At 37.7% G+C, this 18,064-nt stretch overlaps 1 protein-coding gene across 1 annotated transcript in view; it reads left to right on the top strand.

The window, feature by feature from the left end:
• The window catches only part of rg (A kinase anchor protein rugose), a 1,582,765-nt gene that overhangs the window by 595,654 nt on the left and 969,047 nt on the right, over nucleotides 1-18,064 (top strand). Inside the window, exon 29 of the mRNA XM_090384432.1 lies at nucleotides 17,847-18,027. Within this exon, the coding sequence (XP_090240558.1) occupies nucleotides 17,847-18,027 (181 nt within the window). The remainder of the gene's footprint in view (nucleotides 1-17,846; nucleotides 18,028-18,064) is intronic.

Raw genomic sequence — 18,064 nt, 5'->3', positions numbered from 1 at the left:
ATATACATCATAGGCTTCTGTGTCACCTGATAATTTATATGCATCCCATGCATTTTTCTTCTCCGCCACGAGTCTCATTAGTTCATTTGGCAACCATTTAGGCCTTGAACAGTATTTATTAATAGGTATGAAACGTTTAGTAGCTTCCACTATTAATTTCTTCAATGCTTCCCACTTAGAATTTGCTGTTGGTAAAATCATCAGTTGGTCCCCACTGTACAGAATTTAAAAACTGTTCGAGACCACTAAAGTTACCTTTACGGAAGCAAAAACCTCTTCCTTTACCTCCGATGGTAATTATATCTTTAAGTAAATCCCACATCAGTACACTGATCACTGCCACCTAATGGTTCCTTTATCTACAAATTCTTAATACACGAATGATCACTGCTGATAACCAGATCAAGAGTATTACCCTCTCTTGTTGCCTCTCGAACATGCTGCTGCAGAAAACAACCCATAAGTTCCAATCTATATCTGGGAAGTTAAAATCCCCCATTATAAGACATTCTGATTTACTAGCCCACTCTATTTCTCTGTACAATTGTTCATTGTACTCATCCGAGTCATTAGGCCTATAACACACTCCTACTCTTATTTTTGCTTTTGCAATGCTTATGTCACACGAAACTGACTCAACGGTGCACTGTTCATCTATATCAACTGGATGCACTTCTTTTGATTTTATGTTTTTCTTAATTAACAGCATAACACCTCCTCCCTTCCTATGCTGTCTATCCTTTCTGTACACATTGTACTCACCAAATTCCAGTTCTGCATTCCTGTGTGACACCATGTCTCTGCTATCCGAACAGTATCCGCCTTTGATGTCTTGACCAACACTTCAAATTCATCAAATTTATTTACTATACTTCTAGCATTGGTATACATGCAAGTATACATGTACCTATTCTTATTATTAGTTACCCTAACGCATCCTATATACCCACCTGTTTCACGATGACTACCATCAGTCCCTGAAACCCCCAATACCCCTCGCTCCACGCCGCTGCTTATTGTAATAGAAGTAGTGCAAGAATCATCTTCACATATGCCTGCAGCTACTTTTAACCTTTAATCTGTGAATCCCGCCAAGTTAGCAGTTTTCCGACCCACCTAACACTGCCTTGATAGCATCAGCAAATATTCCTGCACCCTTTCTATTTAAGGGTATCCCATCTCTGTATAAATAGTCTCTCCTGTTAACAAGTACAGACCAGGCTGAAAAAAAATTCTACCCCTTGAGCCTGCCTTGCACAATCTTTCCAGGGCCGAATTGATCGACAAGGCTCTCATCATGTACTTCCTCCTATCATGTCTGGGCAGAATTGCAGACACTTTCAAATTTAACCCTAATTCACGACTTTTTTGCAACATTGACCTGTACTTGTTAAGTAAATCTGCAGATCTCCTACTCTTAATGTCATTGGTGCCGACGTGTACAACAATATCACCCTTTGTGCCCTTAAAAGATATATGCTTTACAATATCATCAACTTTTGCCCCTTGCAGACATACCCTGGTCCTATTCCATCTATCTTTTTTATACAATATATTCCCCGTCTCCCTGACAATAGTCACCGACGAGAACTAACTCATGTGGGACCAGCGCATTCTGCCTTGGAGGTTGCTGCTGTGTTGCCTGATGTCCAGGAGTAAGCTCTGGCATTGAGTTGGGCAGCTGAGAGCTTGACGGGCCCCTCATATTAATTTCTTCAAGGGCATCTACCATTCTTGCATTCTTTGTCACCTACTAATACTAAAAGAGAAGTCTTTAATGCTAAAATATTTAATTGAATATTTAACTGGAAGGAAGAAGAGGACATACCCACTATTAGGTATGTGGTCATAAGGTTTTGACTGGATACAGTTGCACTGTAATCCAGTCAAAACCTTATGACCACATACCTAATAGTGGGTATGTCCTCTTCTTCCTTTCAGTACTGTTTATAGTGAGGTATGGACTCTCTAAGGCTTCTGAAGGTTGCAGGAGGTATGTTGTAACATGGTATGCCATACCTCCCTTTGATCTAAGATAGTCTGTGGGGGAGAATCCAAACACTAGAACTGTGTTCCCACCTAATCGAAGAGGTGTTCTTTTGGCTTCATATCTGGTGAATTCGGCATTAATTGTGCAGGCAGATATGAAGTTTTCTGAGCAGTGCAGACCGTCTGCAAGAGTAGCTCATGGTCTCTTGTCAATGATATACAGGAATTTTTCTAGCAGTGATAAGGAGGTGATTATCCCCTTGTATAAGGCAATGGTAAGGCCACACCTTGAGTACTGTATACAGGTCTGGAGGCCTCATTTTAAGAAGTCTGTGGAGCTGTTGGAACGAGTACAGGGCAACACGATTAGTGAATGGAACAAAGGGTTGCTGTTACGAAGAAAGGCTTGTTTTGCAAATTATAGTGTCTGGAGACTAGGCACCTGCGAGGTGATCTGACTGAGGTGTATAAAGCCTTGAATGGTTTGAGCATGCTCAATGCTGATGTGATTCTTCCTCTTGCTCAGAATAATCGCCTGAGGGCATAAATTCAAATTGAGGAAAGACAGTTGTAAGATAGATGTGCAGAAGTGCACATCTACCTTTAGCCAGTGGGTGGTTGATTGCTGGAACAAACTTCCATCTGTTGTTGTAGAAGTTCATAGCTTAACTAGATTGAAGGCAGAACTTGACAAACATTTGGAGTGAGTGGATGTGTGAAATGAGATTTTTTTTTTTTTTTTGATGATGCTATATAAGCTTGCTTATATAGCATCATAAAAAAAAAATTATCCCATTGTACAAGGCATTGGTTAGGATGTATCTTAAGTACTGCATACACATCTGGAGGACTCTCTGCACCCATTCCAACAAATCTACATTCTAGGAAGGATGTAGATTTGCTGGAACAAGTGCCGAGAAGTGTAACATGGTTGATGAGGGGAACAAAAGGGTGGTCTTCAGTTCTGCAGAACGTGGAGACTAGGCATTGAGAAAATTGGCTTTGAATGGATTGAGAAATCTCGATGCTGATGGAATTCTTCGTCTTTCATAGACTACACACCCATGAAGGGGCATAAATTGAAACTTAGGAAGAATAGTATAGGATAGATTTGTGGAGGATTGCCTTCAGCCAGCAGGTAGGCGTTTGTTAGAACCTCCTTCCAAAATTCAAATTCAGCCTTCTTCATGGAAGGCTGCTATATAAATAGAAGGCCACAGTATGAGGGATAGTATCAAAAGTTTTACCGAAGTCTAGATATATCAAAATTGTTGCCTGCGTCCGACTGTTTAATGACTACATTATTGAAGGGTACAACAACTTCAGCTATAATTCTTCACATGATTATATATTGAAATTTAAGAGAGGTCAGGCATGACCTCTTTTTAATGAACCTATTGCCAGTGTCTGTCCTTGTTCTGTTCTTTTCAAAATGGTTTTTCAAAATAAACCTGGAATGTGTTTATTAATGATATTGTGGAAGTAAGCAGTTTGAATAAATTCAAGAAAGAACTAGACAAACTATTTTAGGGAATGGACAAGCAATGTTGGTTTTTTTTTTGCTTATGCTCTACATGCTTGCTTTCTTGCATCGTTTGCCACTACTAATACTAATTTGTTTAATATTGTTAATGTGGCAGGATGCATTATCCTGCTGAAACACACCTGTGTGTGTGTGTGTGTGTCACTTGGGAAGACAGTAACAGGAGATTTCTAAGAAAATATCCCCTATACAAAACACTGCTGTCACTTCCCTGTCTGTTTCTGTTGGACCAGGATATTGGAGTGATTCCTCTCTGCAGTTTGTCACCATATCTCCTCATCTATTTATTACTCAACATGTAGGCTGTGCTCTGTTTGCTGAGTTACTATGATGTGCCGTGGACACGATGATAAAAGTTAAGGCAAACATCTGCAATGCTTTCACATGATTATTTAAGAAAAGAACCAGAAAAGAACATTTAGTTATGGTAAGTTTCAGTGTAGAAAAAGCATCAGAAAAGACATTTCACAGTTATGAATGGGATATAATGATGCTGTTCAGATGCAACTTTAGGTGCAGTTGGCTATGGGTGGCTGTAAGCATGGGTTCCTTGACCAAGTGCCTACTCTTGAGGAGGGTTCTTTGAATTGTTGTTTTGGAAATACTGCTGGCCATCGCCTGGTTAAAGTCCATGGACAAAGGGGGGACCCCACCTGTTATGTTAGGCTATCTGAGAATAATTTAATTTGTCTATGTTGGTATATCCATAAATCTGTGTTTTCTTGTTGATTTGCCTCTTTTCTTGGATGAACCCCTGAGGAGGGGGGACTTTTCTTCCATGCTCAACACCAACTAACCCAGCCACAGAGTAAAAAAGCGAACAGGTCCTTTACTTCACTTATGGGATTCAAGTGTGGACCTTTTCGACCCAGTGTGGATAGAAGGTTGATTATAACTAGTGTACTATCTGTGCAGTATAAAGTCCATGGTCAGCCATTCCTCCATTTTACGTCTATTACCTCACACAAAGTGAGACGGTGGGCAGGAGCACCAGTGCGTAGCACACGCTTCTTGATTAGACCGGGGTTCGATCCCGTGCACACCAAATACAGAGGATGCAGAAAGGTCAGGGAATGACCACCGCATATCCCCGGAGCAATATGGTCTTAGTTGCTAATGCTCCTAAAAACCAAATAACAAACAAACAAACAAACAAAGTGAGACAGATTACATTCACCACAACCATTGGTGAGGTGTGGGTACCTACCATTGGCCCAGCAACTAGTGCTCTGTCTGCTATTCATCCATTTTGGACCATCTTAACTACAGCACTCTGTGAAGAGCCCACAAGGTTCACAGTTTTCATAAACAGCCATGCCTCAACTGGTACCCAATAATCATCCCCCTTTTTTTTTTTAACTATCAGATCACATCCCTTGTCCATGTTAATTAATCAAGTAGTAATTCATGTGGACTGAATGGATTTAATATATACATATATATATCTTTCTATGCAAACTGCATTGCCTCCTGGGCAATCTCTAAATAGGCATATCTTAGCCTTAATAAGGCTTGTGCTGATAAATAGGCTATACTGACAACAGTACAGTGGATCCCTGTTTTGTGATTGGTTCGTTGTATGATTAAATCAGGTTATGATGGGCTCTCCATAATAAAATACTATTCACTATATGATATGTGGTAAGTGCTGGTCATTGTGATCATGTTTACCAATTGAATTTTAATTATAAACGGCGATACTAATAAGATAAAATTAGGAGGAATATTATTCACAGTTTATAAAAGTGAAGATCACAAATTTGCACTTTATTACATTACCAATTAACAAAATTAAATGATACGTGAAATTTGGAAGAATATTTCCACAGGTTAGCAAAATAAAAATGAATTTATGCTTACATAGTTACATTGTTTAATTAATATGTACCATAATATGTACATACTAACTAGTTGATATTTCTGTTCACTGACATTTTGGGGGAAGGGGGGTTGTAAAATTTAAAACACCCCCAGGGGCCCACTTCGGGCTTGGCACACCCAGGGTCCTGAGCTGGATATCATCATTCTTCTCTTTCTTGGTGATTCCCTTCTACTTTTGACTCTCTCTCTCTCTCTCTCTCTCTCTCTCTCTCTCTCTCTCTCTCTCTCTCTCTCTCTCTCTCAGGGTAACTTCGGGGAATTTTTTTTCCGGCTGGTGCAGCATAAACCTCAGGCTTCCTTGCACCATGTAGATAATAATAAAAATAACAGTAAAAAAGATTAGCAATCAATAACAAAGAACACGTTATGCACAAGTGAGATATGGAGTAACCAGTTTATGAAGCTTAAAAAGCAGGAATGAAGTATTAGTATTAGTAATGGTCGCATGATGCAAGAAAGCCTATGGCTTATGCTGCACCAGCCAAAAAAAAAAAAAAAAAAAAAACAATGATAAATAAATAATAATAATTAATAAAAGAAAAGGAAATTAAACCTATCATCCTATGCGCTTCCCTCACCCAACGGTACTATCCATATGACCTTTGAATTTCCCTAAACTGTCAGCCTCTACCACCGATGTAGGCAACTTATTCCAGTAATTTATAACTCACTGGCTAAAATAAAACTTCCTGCAGTCCAATCTAAATATTTCCCCCCGTAACTTGAATTTATGTCCCCTAGTTCTAGCACCATTTATAATCTTGAAAATTTCGTCCTCATTCATTTTACTGATGCCTCTCAGAGCCTTAAACACCTCAACCAAATCTCCTCTATGGTTTCTAGTTTCCAAACTCTGCAACCCACATATTCGAAGTCTTTCTTCATAAGAATGCCCTTTTTCTGATCTCACCAGACGAGTTACCCGTCCTTGCACCCTTTCAAGAAGCTCAATGTCTTTCTTTAGGTGCAGTCTCCATACTCGAACACAGTATTCTAAGTGTGGTCTAACAAAAGCCTTATATAATGGGATTATCACGTCCCTATCTCTACTTGCAAAAGTTCGATAGATCATCGATAGGACACCATGGGCCTTCCTTGCAACCTGTTTACAATACTCAGAGATTTTCATGTCTGACTGTATCGTAACACCCAAGTCCCTTTCCTCCAGTACTGGGTTTAGTTGAACTCCACCAAGTGAATAAGTTATTTTTGGATTACTGTTTCCCAGATGTAATACTTTACACTTTGTTTGATTAAAGCATAGATGCCATTTTTCTGACCATTCCTGAAATCTATCTAGGTCTCTCTGAAGAAGCTCAGCTTGACAGTGATCATTAACTACTCTACCAATTTTAACATCTGCAAATTTAGACATTACACCCCTCTATCCCTTCATCGATGTTGTTTATGAAAATTAAAAACAACAGTGATCCTAATACTGACCCTTGGGAAACCCCACTTCTTACATCAACTCAATCTGAGGAATAGCCATTTATCACAACCCTCCTGCCCTGAAGCCATCCTGCTATCCATCTAAGGATTTTCCCATTGATTTCAACCTGTTCCAGCTTATAAAGCAACCGCTCATGTGGGACTGAGTCAAAAGCTTTGTTGAAATCTAAATAAACAATGTTGAAATTATTCCCTAAATCCAGCTTGTGAGTGACCCTTTCAAAATAGCGAACCAGATTTGTTAAACATGATTTTCCCTTTACAAAAACTTTACAAATGATCCTGAATTCCACCCTTGATCATTGCCTCCATGATTTTCCCTACCACTGAAGTCAGACTGACAGGTCAATAATTTCCCACTTCACTCTTAGAGCCATCCTTATGTATGGGAGATACATTGGCACTTTTCCAATCCAATGGAATCTCTGTTGGATTGGAATCTGTTGTTGGATTAGTGATGCTCACATAATTAGCCTCAGTGGTTCAATGCACTCACTTGCCGATGAAGGGAGGATTCTAGAAATTTATTTGTGTTTTATATGATTGAAGAGGAAGGTGAGAAACATTTCACCATAATAACGTAAAACACACAGAATTCCATTTATTGGTATTATTGCAAATGCTATAAGATCAAGTTTATCACCCATTTATGGATTTCACTAACAGAAAAGCCCAATAAACCAGAAACTGCAAATTGTTTTTATTATTTTATGGTAGTGGCCTCTAGAAATGTGCTTTAGAAAAATATCACAGTCATTCAAAATTGATTCTTATAACCGAATATATGATAACGATGAAAGTGTAGTGCATTTTAATGATTTCAATTGGTTTTTTGAAATTAAAGTGGCTGATTGCACTAACCAGTGATCCTGCTAACCGGTGTCTACCTATTTCACTTAATGATGGGATGGGCTTTCCATGTTGGTCCTTCTTCTTAACCAATAGCAGCATTTATGAATGTGTTGGCTGCTTGTTTTCTTTTTGAATCTTTTAGTTGAAGTGATTTTTTTTTTGTGTTGTACTTTAATCAATATACAGTAAACCCCCGCTATTCGCGGGGGGTTGAGTTCCTGAGGAATGCCGTGAATACCGAAAACGCGAATACTGAGTTTTCCCATAGTAATAAAGGGGTTCCATTCCAAAGTATGAAATATATAAGAAAAACTAGTCTAAAATTTTGTCTATGTATGTATTATATGTGCCTTCATAATATGACTATGTACATAGACAGTACATTGTAAAATGCAAGCATATGGCATCAAAATGAAAATAAGAAACAATTTAATATTAAATGTAATCTTTATAGAAATTTCAAACAAATCTTTCAAACCAGCGCCTTTGCTAGCTAAAAAACTTATCCCGCCAATGCTATCACCAGTTTCGCTAAAGTGTTGATAAAGGAGTTTTGCCCTTTCACGAATGATGAGTGAACTTAACGGAATATTATTTTGAGTTCGGTCTTCTATTGACAGATTTAAAGCCTTTTCCATTTTTTCTAATTTAACTTCGAGTTACAGAGCAAATTTTTGAAGCAATTAGCGCGTTTTCACGGACACTACGGCAGATTTTTTCTTCCGATTTTTTGATTGATCGTACCGTTGACTCACTGATTTTATAATGTTTTGCCACTGAGGAGACACTTTCACCATTAGAAATTTTGTCAAATAACTCAATTTTATTCGCTAATGTCATCACCTTCTTTGATCTTTTCACATTTCCCTTGTTATTCGTAGCCATATTTTTGTACGCGTTAGAAAGAATTTGTCCACAATAAAGTCACTTTCTTCTATTAACACACTAGAAAAAGTCTGTTTTACACTGCAAAATGGTAGATTTATCACTTTTAAGCATATCAATTTATAAATTGATAAATTTATTCAATTTATAAATTTATTCAATTTATAAGCATATACATTAAAAGCAAACAACGAAACCTTCCGTGACAAGCGCATAACACATACTGAAAAAGGATTAGTGAGAAACATCCACGCTCGCAATTTTGTCACCCCTCTCCCCCCACCCACTGAGCACTTTTTTACAGGGAAAGATAATTTTAGCCACGCCCATGTTTTTTATTGGCGGAAAATGTTCACGGCGCTTTAAAATTCACATTTTTTTTAGGTTTCATTTTATATTAAATCAGTGACCGTGAATACGCGAAACCGCGAATACAGATACCGGGGGTTTACTGTATTAGTTTTAATAAATTTTTTTAATCAATATGTACAATTTCCATTATAAAAATCACCTTTTAGAGAGATAAATAACTTAGTTATATAGTGAAAATTTCAACTTTCCAGGTCTTGGAACAAATTGCCAAAAACAATGTGTTATTGGGTTCACATTACGATATTTTTATGATACAGTTGATGTCTCTGGAATGGATTAATATTGTAAAGTGGGGGTCCACTGTATATAAGGAGTCAAATAGTTTAGATTATTTGTTATTTGAGCTGTTGGCAGTTGCAAGTGGATAATTTTTCACTTCCACTTTTTCCTTGTTGCTCTGGTTACCCCGGAAATCCATTTCGTTTTCTGTTCATTCTGGTGTAACTCGGTGTTGTCCTGTGTAATTTTTTGCTGTGTTTTCTCTATTAAAAGTCTGAGGTGCCTGTATTGAACAAGGTAAAAATGAACTTCATAGTTCAATATATTGTATGAAATTTCTGTAGGTGGCAATTGGACTTAAAAAGTGAAGAATTTAAAAAAGTAAACTATAAAAGAAAATATAGAAATTATGAGTGCAATAACTGATAATTAAGATGCAAGCTTTATTTTTGAAGACAATGTAAAAATCTGCTTTATAGATTATTAAGACACAATAACTAGTAACCACTGCTATGATTAATGTTAGCATAATCAACAAACTAAAATGCTAGTTTTTGTTTTAAATTGATAAATGCAGGGTATTGTATCAGACTTGTTAGTATATATCCCAAAATAACATACCATTTAGGTAGCACTAAACCCAAGGCAATAGGTAATGAGAAAGTTCTGAGGTAATTTGCAATCTGACATGAAGTTCTCTGAACTTACAGGTATGCTTTTAGTCTGGCTTGTGGTATTCTATCCTTTGCAAGCAGAACGAACGAAGAGGTGATTATTCCATTGTATAAAGCATTGGTTAGGCCATGTCTTGAATAGTGCATTTGTATTTGGTAATATCACTTTAGGAAGGATATAAATGTATTGAAAAGTTCAATGAGATTATTTGGGAGCATAAAGGATGTATTTTTAACACTTTACATACTGTAAATTACAGCATTTTGGAAAGGAAGAATCTGCACAGTGAACTGAGTGAAGTCTTTAGAGTTTTAAAAGGGTTGAGGAAACTAAAAGCAAATGGCATCTTTATTCTTTCTCAGACAACGACCATAGGGGCGAATAAGCTTAAGGTGTATAAACCTTTGAATGGTTTGAGTGTGCTCAATGCAGATGAGATTCTTCCTCTTGCTCAGAATAATCGCCTGAGAGGGCATAAATTCAAATTGAGGAAAGACAGTTGTAGAATAGATGTGCGGAAGTTTGCCTTTAGCCAGTGGGTGGTTGATTGCTGGAACAAACTTCCATCTGTTGATGTAGAAGTTGGTAGCTTAAATAGATTCAAGCAGAACTTGACAAACATTTGGAGCGAGTGGATGGGTGAAATAAGGGTTTTTTTTTTTTTTTTTTTTTTTGGCTGATGCTATATAAGGCTTGCTTTCTTGCCTCGTGTGCCTTTGCTAATGCTAAATTGAAAATGAATGGTTGTAGAAGGGAGGTCTTGTCTGACCAATTTGATTGGATACTATGATGTGGTCACAAAAGAACTGAATGCCAAAAATAATTTTGATATCATATACTAGGATTTCAGAAAGCTTTTGATACTGTTGCACATGGAAGACTGCTGTACAAATTGGAGAGGTATGGCATTAAGGGTAAGCTACAATGGATAAAGTGATGGTTGATTGGGAGACGACAGAAGGTGGTAATCAATGGACACTGCTCTTCGTGGACAAATGTTATTAGTGGAGAACCCCAGGGTTCGGTGTTGGACCCATTGTTGTTTTGTTTATTTATCAATTATATTGATGAAGGTATGTCGTGCTTAATGTCCAAGTTTGCAGATGATACGAAGGTCGGCAGGGTTGTTAATGACACTAATGACAGTATGCTGCTGCAACAGGATCTAGAAAAGTTGAGCAGATGGGCTGAGAAGTGGCAACTGAAGTTTAACATTGACAAATGCAAAGTACTGCATATAGGTAGCAATAACCCAAGAGAAACATACCAACTATGTGGTACTACACTCAGGGAAGTGGAAAGTGAAAAAAGACCTGGGGATTATTGTGCAGTCAAATATGAAGTTTGCTGAGCAGTGCAGATAGGCTGCCAGGGCAGGTCAATGGAGTCTTGTCAATGATATATAGGAATTTTGCTAGCAGGGACAGGGAGGTGATTATTGTGTTGTACAAGGCAATGGTCAGGCCACACCTAGAGTACTGTGTACAGGTCTGGAGCCTTCATTTTAGGATGGATGTAATGTGCTAGAATTAGTACAAAGAAGAGCAACCAAATTGGCGAGGAGAACAAAGGGGTGCTCTTACCAAGAAAGGCTTAAGTTCTGCAAATTATAGTGTCTGGAGAGTAGGCACCTGCGAGCTGATCTGATTGAGGTGTATAAGGCCTTAAATGGGTTGAGAAAGCTGAATGCTGATGGGATTCTTCCTCTTGCGCAGATTAAGAACCTGAGGGGGCACAGTTTCAAATTGAGAAAAGGCAGTTGCAGAATTGATGTGCGGAAATTTGCCTTTAGCCAGCGGGTAGTTGATTGGTAGAACAGACTTCCATCTTTTGTTGTGGAAGTTGATAGCCTAAATAAATTTAAGGCTGAGTTGGACAGGCATTCTTAGCAATAAATAAACTCATACACCAACCATAAGAATAAGTATTTTACTGTAACTGAAAATTTACAAATTAAAATAAAATTACTACACTATGTATTTACAAAAACTAATAGTATAATAAATTAAATTATGTACATTGTGAAAACATTAAAACTGTAAAAAAAATCCTTGCAATAAAATATACTAAAATAAACCGGATTAAAAGCGATAAAAACCTGGAGCTTTCAGAAGCATCGGCTTCCTTCCTCAGCAGTAACAAAACCTCTTGCCAACACTTCCTTATATAACAGGCTCACGGTACTTATACACGTGGTTCAGGCGGCGCATGGTCTGAACCGGAAGCGGAAACAGCTCGGGAGCGTGTCAAGCAAAACCATTCATCTGTACTTAGGACAATGGTTTCAAACAGAGGATGCATATGCATACCTCCGTCCCTATTCATGATATTGTTGTCGGATGAACAGATTCGTAAGCTCTCGAGCCATTTACGGTCCCAGAACCCATGCGCTCGATCCATAATAACCGCATCCTCCGGGGAGATTTGATGCTGCCTCTCCCAAAAATGCTCAGCCATTACGTCTAATGAAGTAATGATAGAAGTACTCGTTTTGTTCACAATTTGAGTAATAGGCAACTTACTGAAGACCAAGAGGGAGTTTTAAATCTAGGTCCTAAGTTTACGCTTGTACCTCCCAAACCTCCCATTGCAGAGATAGCAATGGGTATTGAACGGGCCATCAGCAAGCTACCGGAGGCCCTAGCTAATGAGATCCGGGTGAAGTCTGCCGTTATTTTGAGCCAGGTGAAGAAAGTATCTCCGAATCTTAACTTTAGTCAAAGGAAAGCCTTGAATGAACTGAGAAGAGACGATGGAATTGTGGTTTTACCTGCGGACAAGGGCAGATCGACAGTTGTCCTAAACAAAGAAGAAACAAAGAAGCATTGGACCTTTTACAGAACAATAATACGTATAAAGTTACTCAGAGAAACCCATTGGTTGACCTAGAGCAGTGCATTAATAAACTGGTATAGACTCGGTTAAAGGCAGAGAAGGTTTCCAGGGAGACCTTTTGGTTCTTACATGCTACTGGATGCCAACTCCCCAGGTTCTATGGACTTCCGAAAACTCATAAGACGGAAGTCCCTCTCAGACCCATCGTATCATTTATAGGAAGCCCCACATATGCTTTGTCGGGGTACTTGGCTAAATTGATTTCACCTATAGTGGTTCAGTCCAACTATGTCATAAAAGACAGCAAAGAATTTGTGAGTTTTGTGAAAGATTTGATTGTAAATGAAAATGAGAGCATGATTTCTTTTGATGTTGTGTCACTATTCACATGCATTCCAATTAAACATGGAATATATTGTGTTAGAAAAGCATTGAGTAATGATGTCTCTTTGAGTAATAGATCACTTTTAAATGTAGAGGATATTTGTTCTGGTGTGGAACTTTGTCTGGCCAGCACCACTATGGTGTACCAAGGTGTTATGTACAAACAGGTTCACGGTCCAGCCATGGGATCTCCCATTAGTGCCATCGTGGCCAATTTGGCCATGGTTAGAGGGCAGGGTTTTTGGTGGATGTCAGTTTCCATAAAGAAATGGAAGAGGTACGTTGATGATACCTTTACCGTGGTCCAGAAGGGGAGAGAGGATGATGCACTCCATTGGCTTAATAGCTTCTCCCAATTTATACAATTTACCTCAGAGGTGGAGACAGGGGGTACCCTTCCATTCTTGGATGTACTGGTCTCTAGGATAGGCCCTAGGCTTAAAACTTCAGTGTATAAAAAACCTATGTGCAGAGGCCAGTACACTCATTATAGTTCAGCACAAGCTGGACAACATAAGAATAGTGTGGTAAAAGCTCTACTAGATACAGCAGGGTCACACTGTACTACCTCTGAGGACAAAGAATGTGAAATTAGACGAGTCACAGCAGACCTTAGAAAATGCGGATACCCCCAGAGGATCATAGACAGATTTAGTAGAGGAACAGAGTCCAACTGTCAGGAACCATTTGTTCCTGTGGCTACTGCATACATTCCTTACTATCCGGGCGTTACTGAGCATCTAGTGAGAATTTTGCGTGGTTATAAAACACGCTGTGTGCAGCTTCCCGGGCGGAGGTTGCACACAGTTGTGTCCCAAGTAAAATACCCAATAGCAAAGGACCTGAGTAGTGGAGTGGTATATAGGATAAAATGCCCGGATTGTGGGGAAAGTTATGTGGGCGAGACAAAACGACAGCTCAAGGATCGTCTGGGAGAGCATGCAAATGCTATAAAAACTGCTGATTACAACAAGTCTTCTGTGGCTGAGCATTTTTGGGAGAGGCAGCATCAAATCTCCCCAGAGGATGCGGTTATTGTGGATCAAGCGCATGGGTTCTGGGACCGTAAATGGCTCGAAAGCTTACGAATCTGTTCATCCGATAACAATATCATGAATAGGGACGGAGGTATGCATATGCATCCTCTGTTTGAAACCATTGTCCTAAGTACAGATGAATGGTTTTGCTTGACACGCTCCTGAGCTGTTTCCGCTTCCAGTTCAGACCATGTGCCACCTGAACCACATGTATAAGTACCGTGAGCCTGTTATATAAGGAAGTGTTGCAGGAAGTTTTGTTACTGCTGAGGAAGGAAGCCAATGCTTCCGAAAGCTCCAGGTATTTATCACTTTTAATCCGGTTTATTTTAGTATATTTTATTGCAAAGGTTTTATTACAATTTTAATGTTTTCACAATGTACATAATTTAATTTATTATAATATTAGTTTTTGTAAATACATAGTGTAGTAATTTTATTTTAATTTGTAAATTTTCAGTTACAGTAAAATTCTTATGATTGGTGTATGAGTTTATTTATTGCTAAGATATGAATTTGCCCAACTTCAGAGGCCTTTTCCAGGATAAGGCATTCTAATGCTAATGCTGTTAGTCTGGCTCATGGTATTCTATCCTTTTCAAGTAGAATGAAGAGGTAATTATTTCATTATATAAAGCAAGATTTAGGCCGCATCTTGACTAGCGCATTCATATTTGGTAATGTCACCTTAGAAAGGATGTAAATGTATTGAAAAGTTCACTGAGATTATTTGGGAGCATAAAGGATGTATTTTTAACACTTTACATACTCTAAATTGCAGCATTTTGGAAAGGAGGAATCTGCACAGTGAATGAGGGAAGTATTTAGGGTTTTAAAAAGGTCGAGTAAACTAAAAACGAATGGCTGTAGAATTGATGCACAAAAATTTGCACTTCATTTGGTGGAAGATATCACTAATTCATTATTTGGAGTAACTTCCAGCTAATGTTGCAGAAGTAGGTAATTTGAACAAATTTAAAGGATTAAAGGAAAAAATATATGCTCTGCCTTCATCTGCCCATCCATTTATTCAAAGGGATTGACAGATTTTTTTTTTTTTTTTCGTCTGTAAGTTTGCTTCTATGCATAGTTTTTCCGTTACTAATATCCTTGCTAATATTAACGAGATGTTATTAATAAATACAGTCGATTCCAGTTATTTGGGACACATCGGGACTAGTGCATTTTGGCCCGATTAAGCGGCTGCCCCAATTATCCGAAGTTTCACGTAAATAGTTAAAATACAACGTATCCCCTGCCCCTTTTCAATTAGTTCACCGTACAATCAAATCACGTTATGACGAACTCGCCATAGTAAAGTGCCGTTCACTATACGATGTGTAGTAAGCGCCGGTCATTGTAATCACGTTCGTGAATTGAATTTTAATCCAATTAAACAGCGATTCTAATTAGCGAAAATAGGATATTAAGCACAAATTTACTCTTTATTACCTTACCAATTAAAAAATTAAATGATACGTGAAATTCGGAAGAATATACGTGAAAATCGGAATAATTAATACGCACTGTAATATGTACATACTAACTAAACTAGTTGACATTTCTGTTCACTGACATTTGTGGGTGAGGGTTAAAATTTAAAACAGTAAAAAGATAAGCAATCAATAACAAAAAACACGGCACACACAAATTGCAAGTAACACAATATGTGCCGCAAGTGAGAACGGAGTAACGAGTTACAAAGCTTTAAAAATAGAAATGAAGAGAAGATTCTGAAAATTATTTTTTTTATATGATTTAAGATTCCATGGAAGTGTAAACACATTTTACCATAATAACCCACAGAATTCCAGCTGTCGGTATTATCGTAAATTCAATAAGATCGAGTTTACTATCCGTTTATGATAGATTGCACTAACAGAAAAGCCCAATAAACAGGTGGCTGCTAATTGTTTTTATTGTTTTATGGGTGTGACCTCCAGAAATCCAACCGAACTACGTGGTACAGTCGGAGACAATCGCAGGGTAATCTCCAGTACTGAGGTCTCCTGCCCCGATTAAATGGCATTTTGTCCCAATTAAGCGAAGTAAACCCCGGCTATTTTCTCGATTGGTTTTTGTTTTTTAAGATTTGCCCCAAATAAACGGCTGCCCCGATTAACCAGTGGCCCAAATAACCAGAATGCACTGTATTATTTTTTCTAAATTATAAATTCATTAATAATAATAAGATATCATTCAGAATAAAATTACAACATTTCAATAAAATCAAACTATTACTGAGATATCGTTCGATTTGATATCGAACAATATCTCAGTAATAGTTTGATTTTATTGTATTAAAAGTTTATATTTTTTAAAGTAATAACTCAGTGTGTAGGGTGTGATTAAAAATTTTTCATAGAAAAGTTCAAAATATAAAGGATACTGTCATAATTTAATCACAATTTCTTCATAATACAGTAAACCCCCGCTATTCGCGGTATCTGTATTCGCGGTTTCGCGTATTCGCGATCGCCGATTTAATATAAAATGAAACCTAAAAAATGTGAATTTTAAAGCGCCGTGAATATTTTCCGCCATAAAAAAACATGGGGGTGGCTAAAATTATCTTTCCCGGTCAAAACAGCGCTCAGTGGGTGGGGGGAGAGGGGTGACAAAATCGCGAGCGTGGATGTTTCTCGCTAATCCTTGTTCAATATGTGTTATGCGCTTGTTATGGAAGGTTTCGTCGTTTGCTTTTAATTTATACGCTTATAAATTGAATAAATTTATAAATTGATATGCTTACAAAAGTGATAAATCTACCGTTTTGCAGTGTAAAACAGACTTTTTCGAGTGTGTTAACGGAAGAAAGTGACTTGATTGTGGACAAGTTCTTTCTAACCCCTACAAAAATATGACTACGAATAACAAGAGAAATGTGAAAATATCAAAGAAGGTGATGACATTAGCGAATAAAATTGAGTTATTAGATAAAATTTCTAATGGTGAAAGTGTCTCCTCAGTGGCAAAACATTATAAAATCAATGAGTCAACGGTACGATCAATCAAAAAATCGGAAGAAAAAATCCCCCGTAGTGTCCGTGAAAACGCGCTAATTGCTTCAAAAATTTGCTCTGTAACTTGTGATGTTAAATTAGAAAAAATGGAAAAGGCTTTAAATCTGTGGATAGAAGACCGAACTCAAAATAAAATTCCGTTAAATTCACTCATCATTCGTGAAAACGCAAAACTCCTTATCAACGCTTTAGCGAAACTGGTGATAGCACTGGCGGGATAGATTTTTTAGCTAGCAAAGACGCTGGTTTGAAAGATTTGTTTGAAATTTCTAATAAATATTACATTTAATATTAAATTGTTTCTTATTTTCATTTCGATGCCATATGCTTGCATTTCACTATGTACTGTCTATGTACATAGTCATATTATGAAGGTACATATAATAAATACATAGACAAAATTTTAGACTAGTTTTTCTTATATACTTTGGAACGGAACCCCTTTATTACTATGGGAGCCATAACTCAGTATTCGCGTTTTCGGCATTCGTGGCATTTCTCAGGAACGTAACCCCCGCGAATAGCGGGGGTTTACTGTATTTCCTTTTATTGTCTTTAAATTTTTTACCTTACATGTTTCAAAAGATTTAACAAGACTGTAAGAAGATTTAACTGTGTTTTGATAAGCATTTTCAAATACTGACTATTTTCAGATTCACTTTAACCTGATCTGATCAGACTATTTTAATATATTTGCAGCATGAACTAGATGTTATTGAGCCAACTCAGGGAATGTCAATTGAAGTTGCTGTAGCATTTCTTCAGAGGCTTGTAAATATGACAGATGTCTTAGTTTTTGCATCATCACTCAGCTTCAGTGAACTTGAAGCAGAAAAAAATGTGTCAAGTGGTGGAATTTTACGCCAGTGTCTTCGTTTAGGTAGGATAATTGAGACTGGGAAAAACTATGGAGGAGT

This window comes from Mastigoproctus giganteus, chromosome 11 (genome assembly GCF_048544385.1).
Source record: "Mastigoproctus giganteus isolate SK-2022 chromosome 11, ASM4854438v1, whole genome shotgun sequence".
In the NCBI taxonomy this organism is placed as follows: domain Eukaryota; kingdom Metazoa; phylum Arthropoda; class Arachnida; order Uropygi; family Thelyphonidae; genus Mastigoproctus; species Mastigoproctus giganteus.
This window is presented reverse-complemented; position numbering and strand designations above follow the sequence as displayed.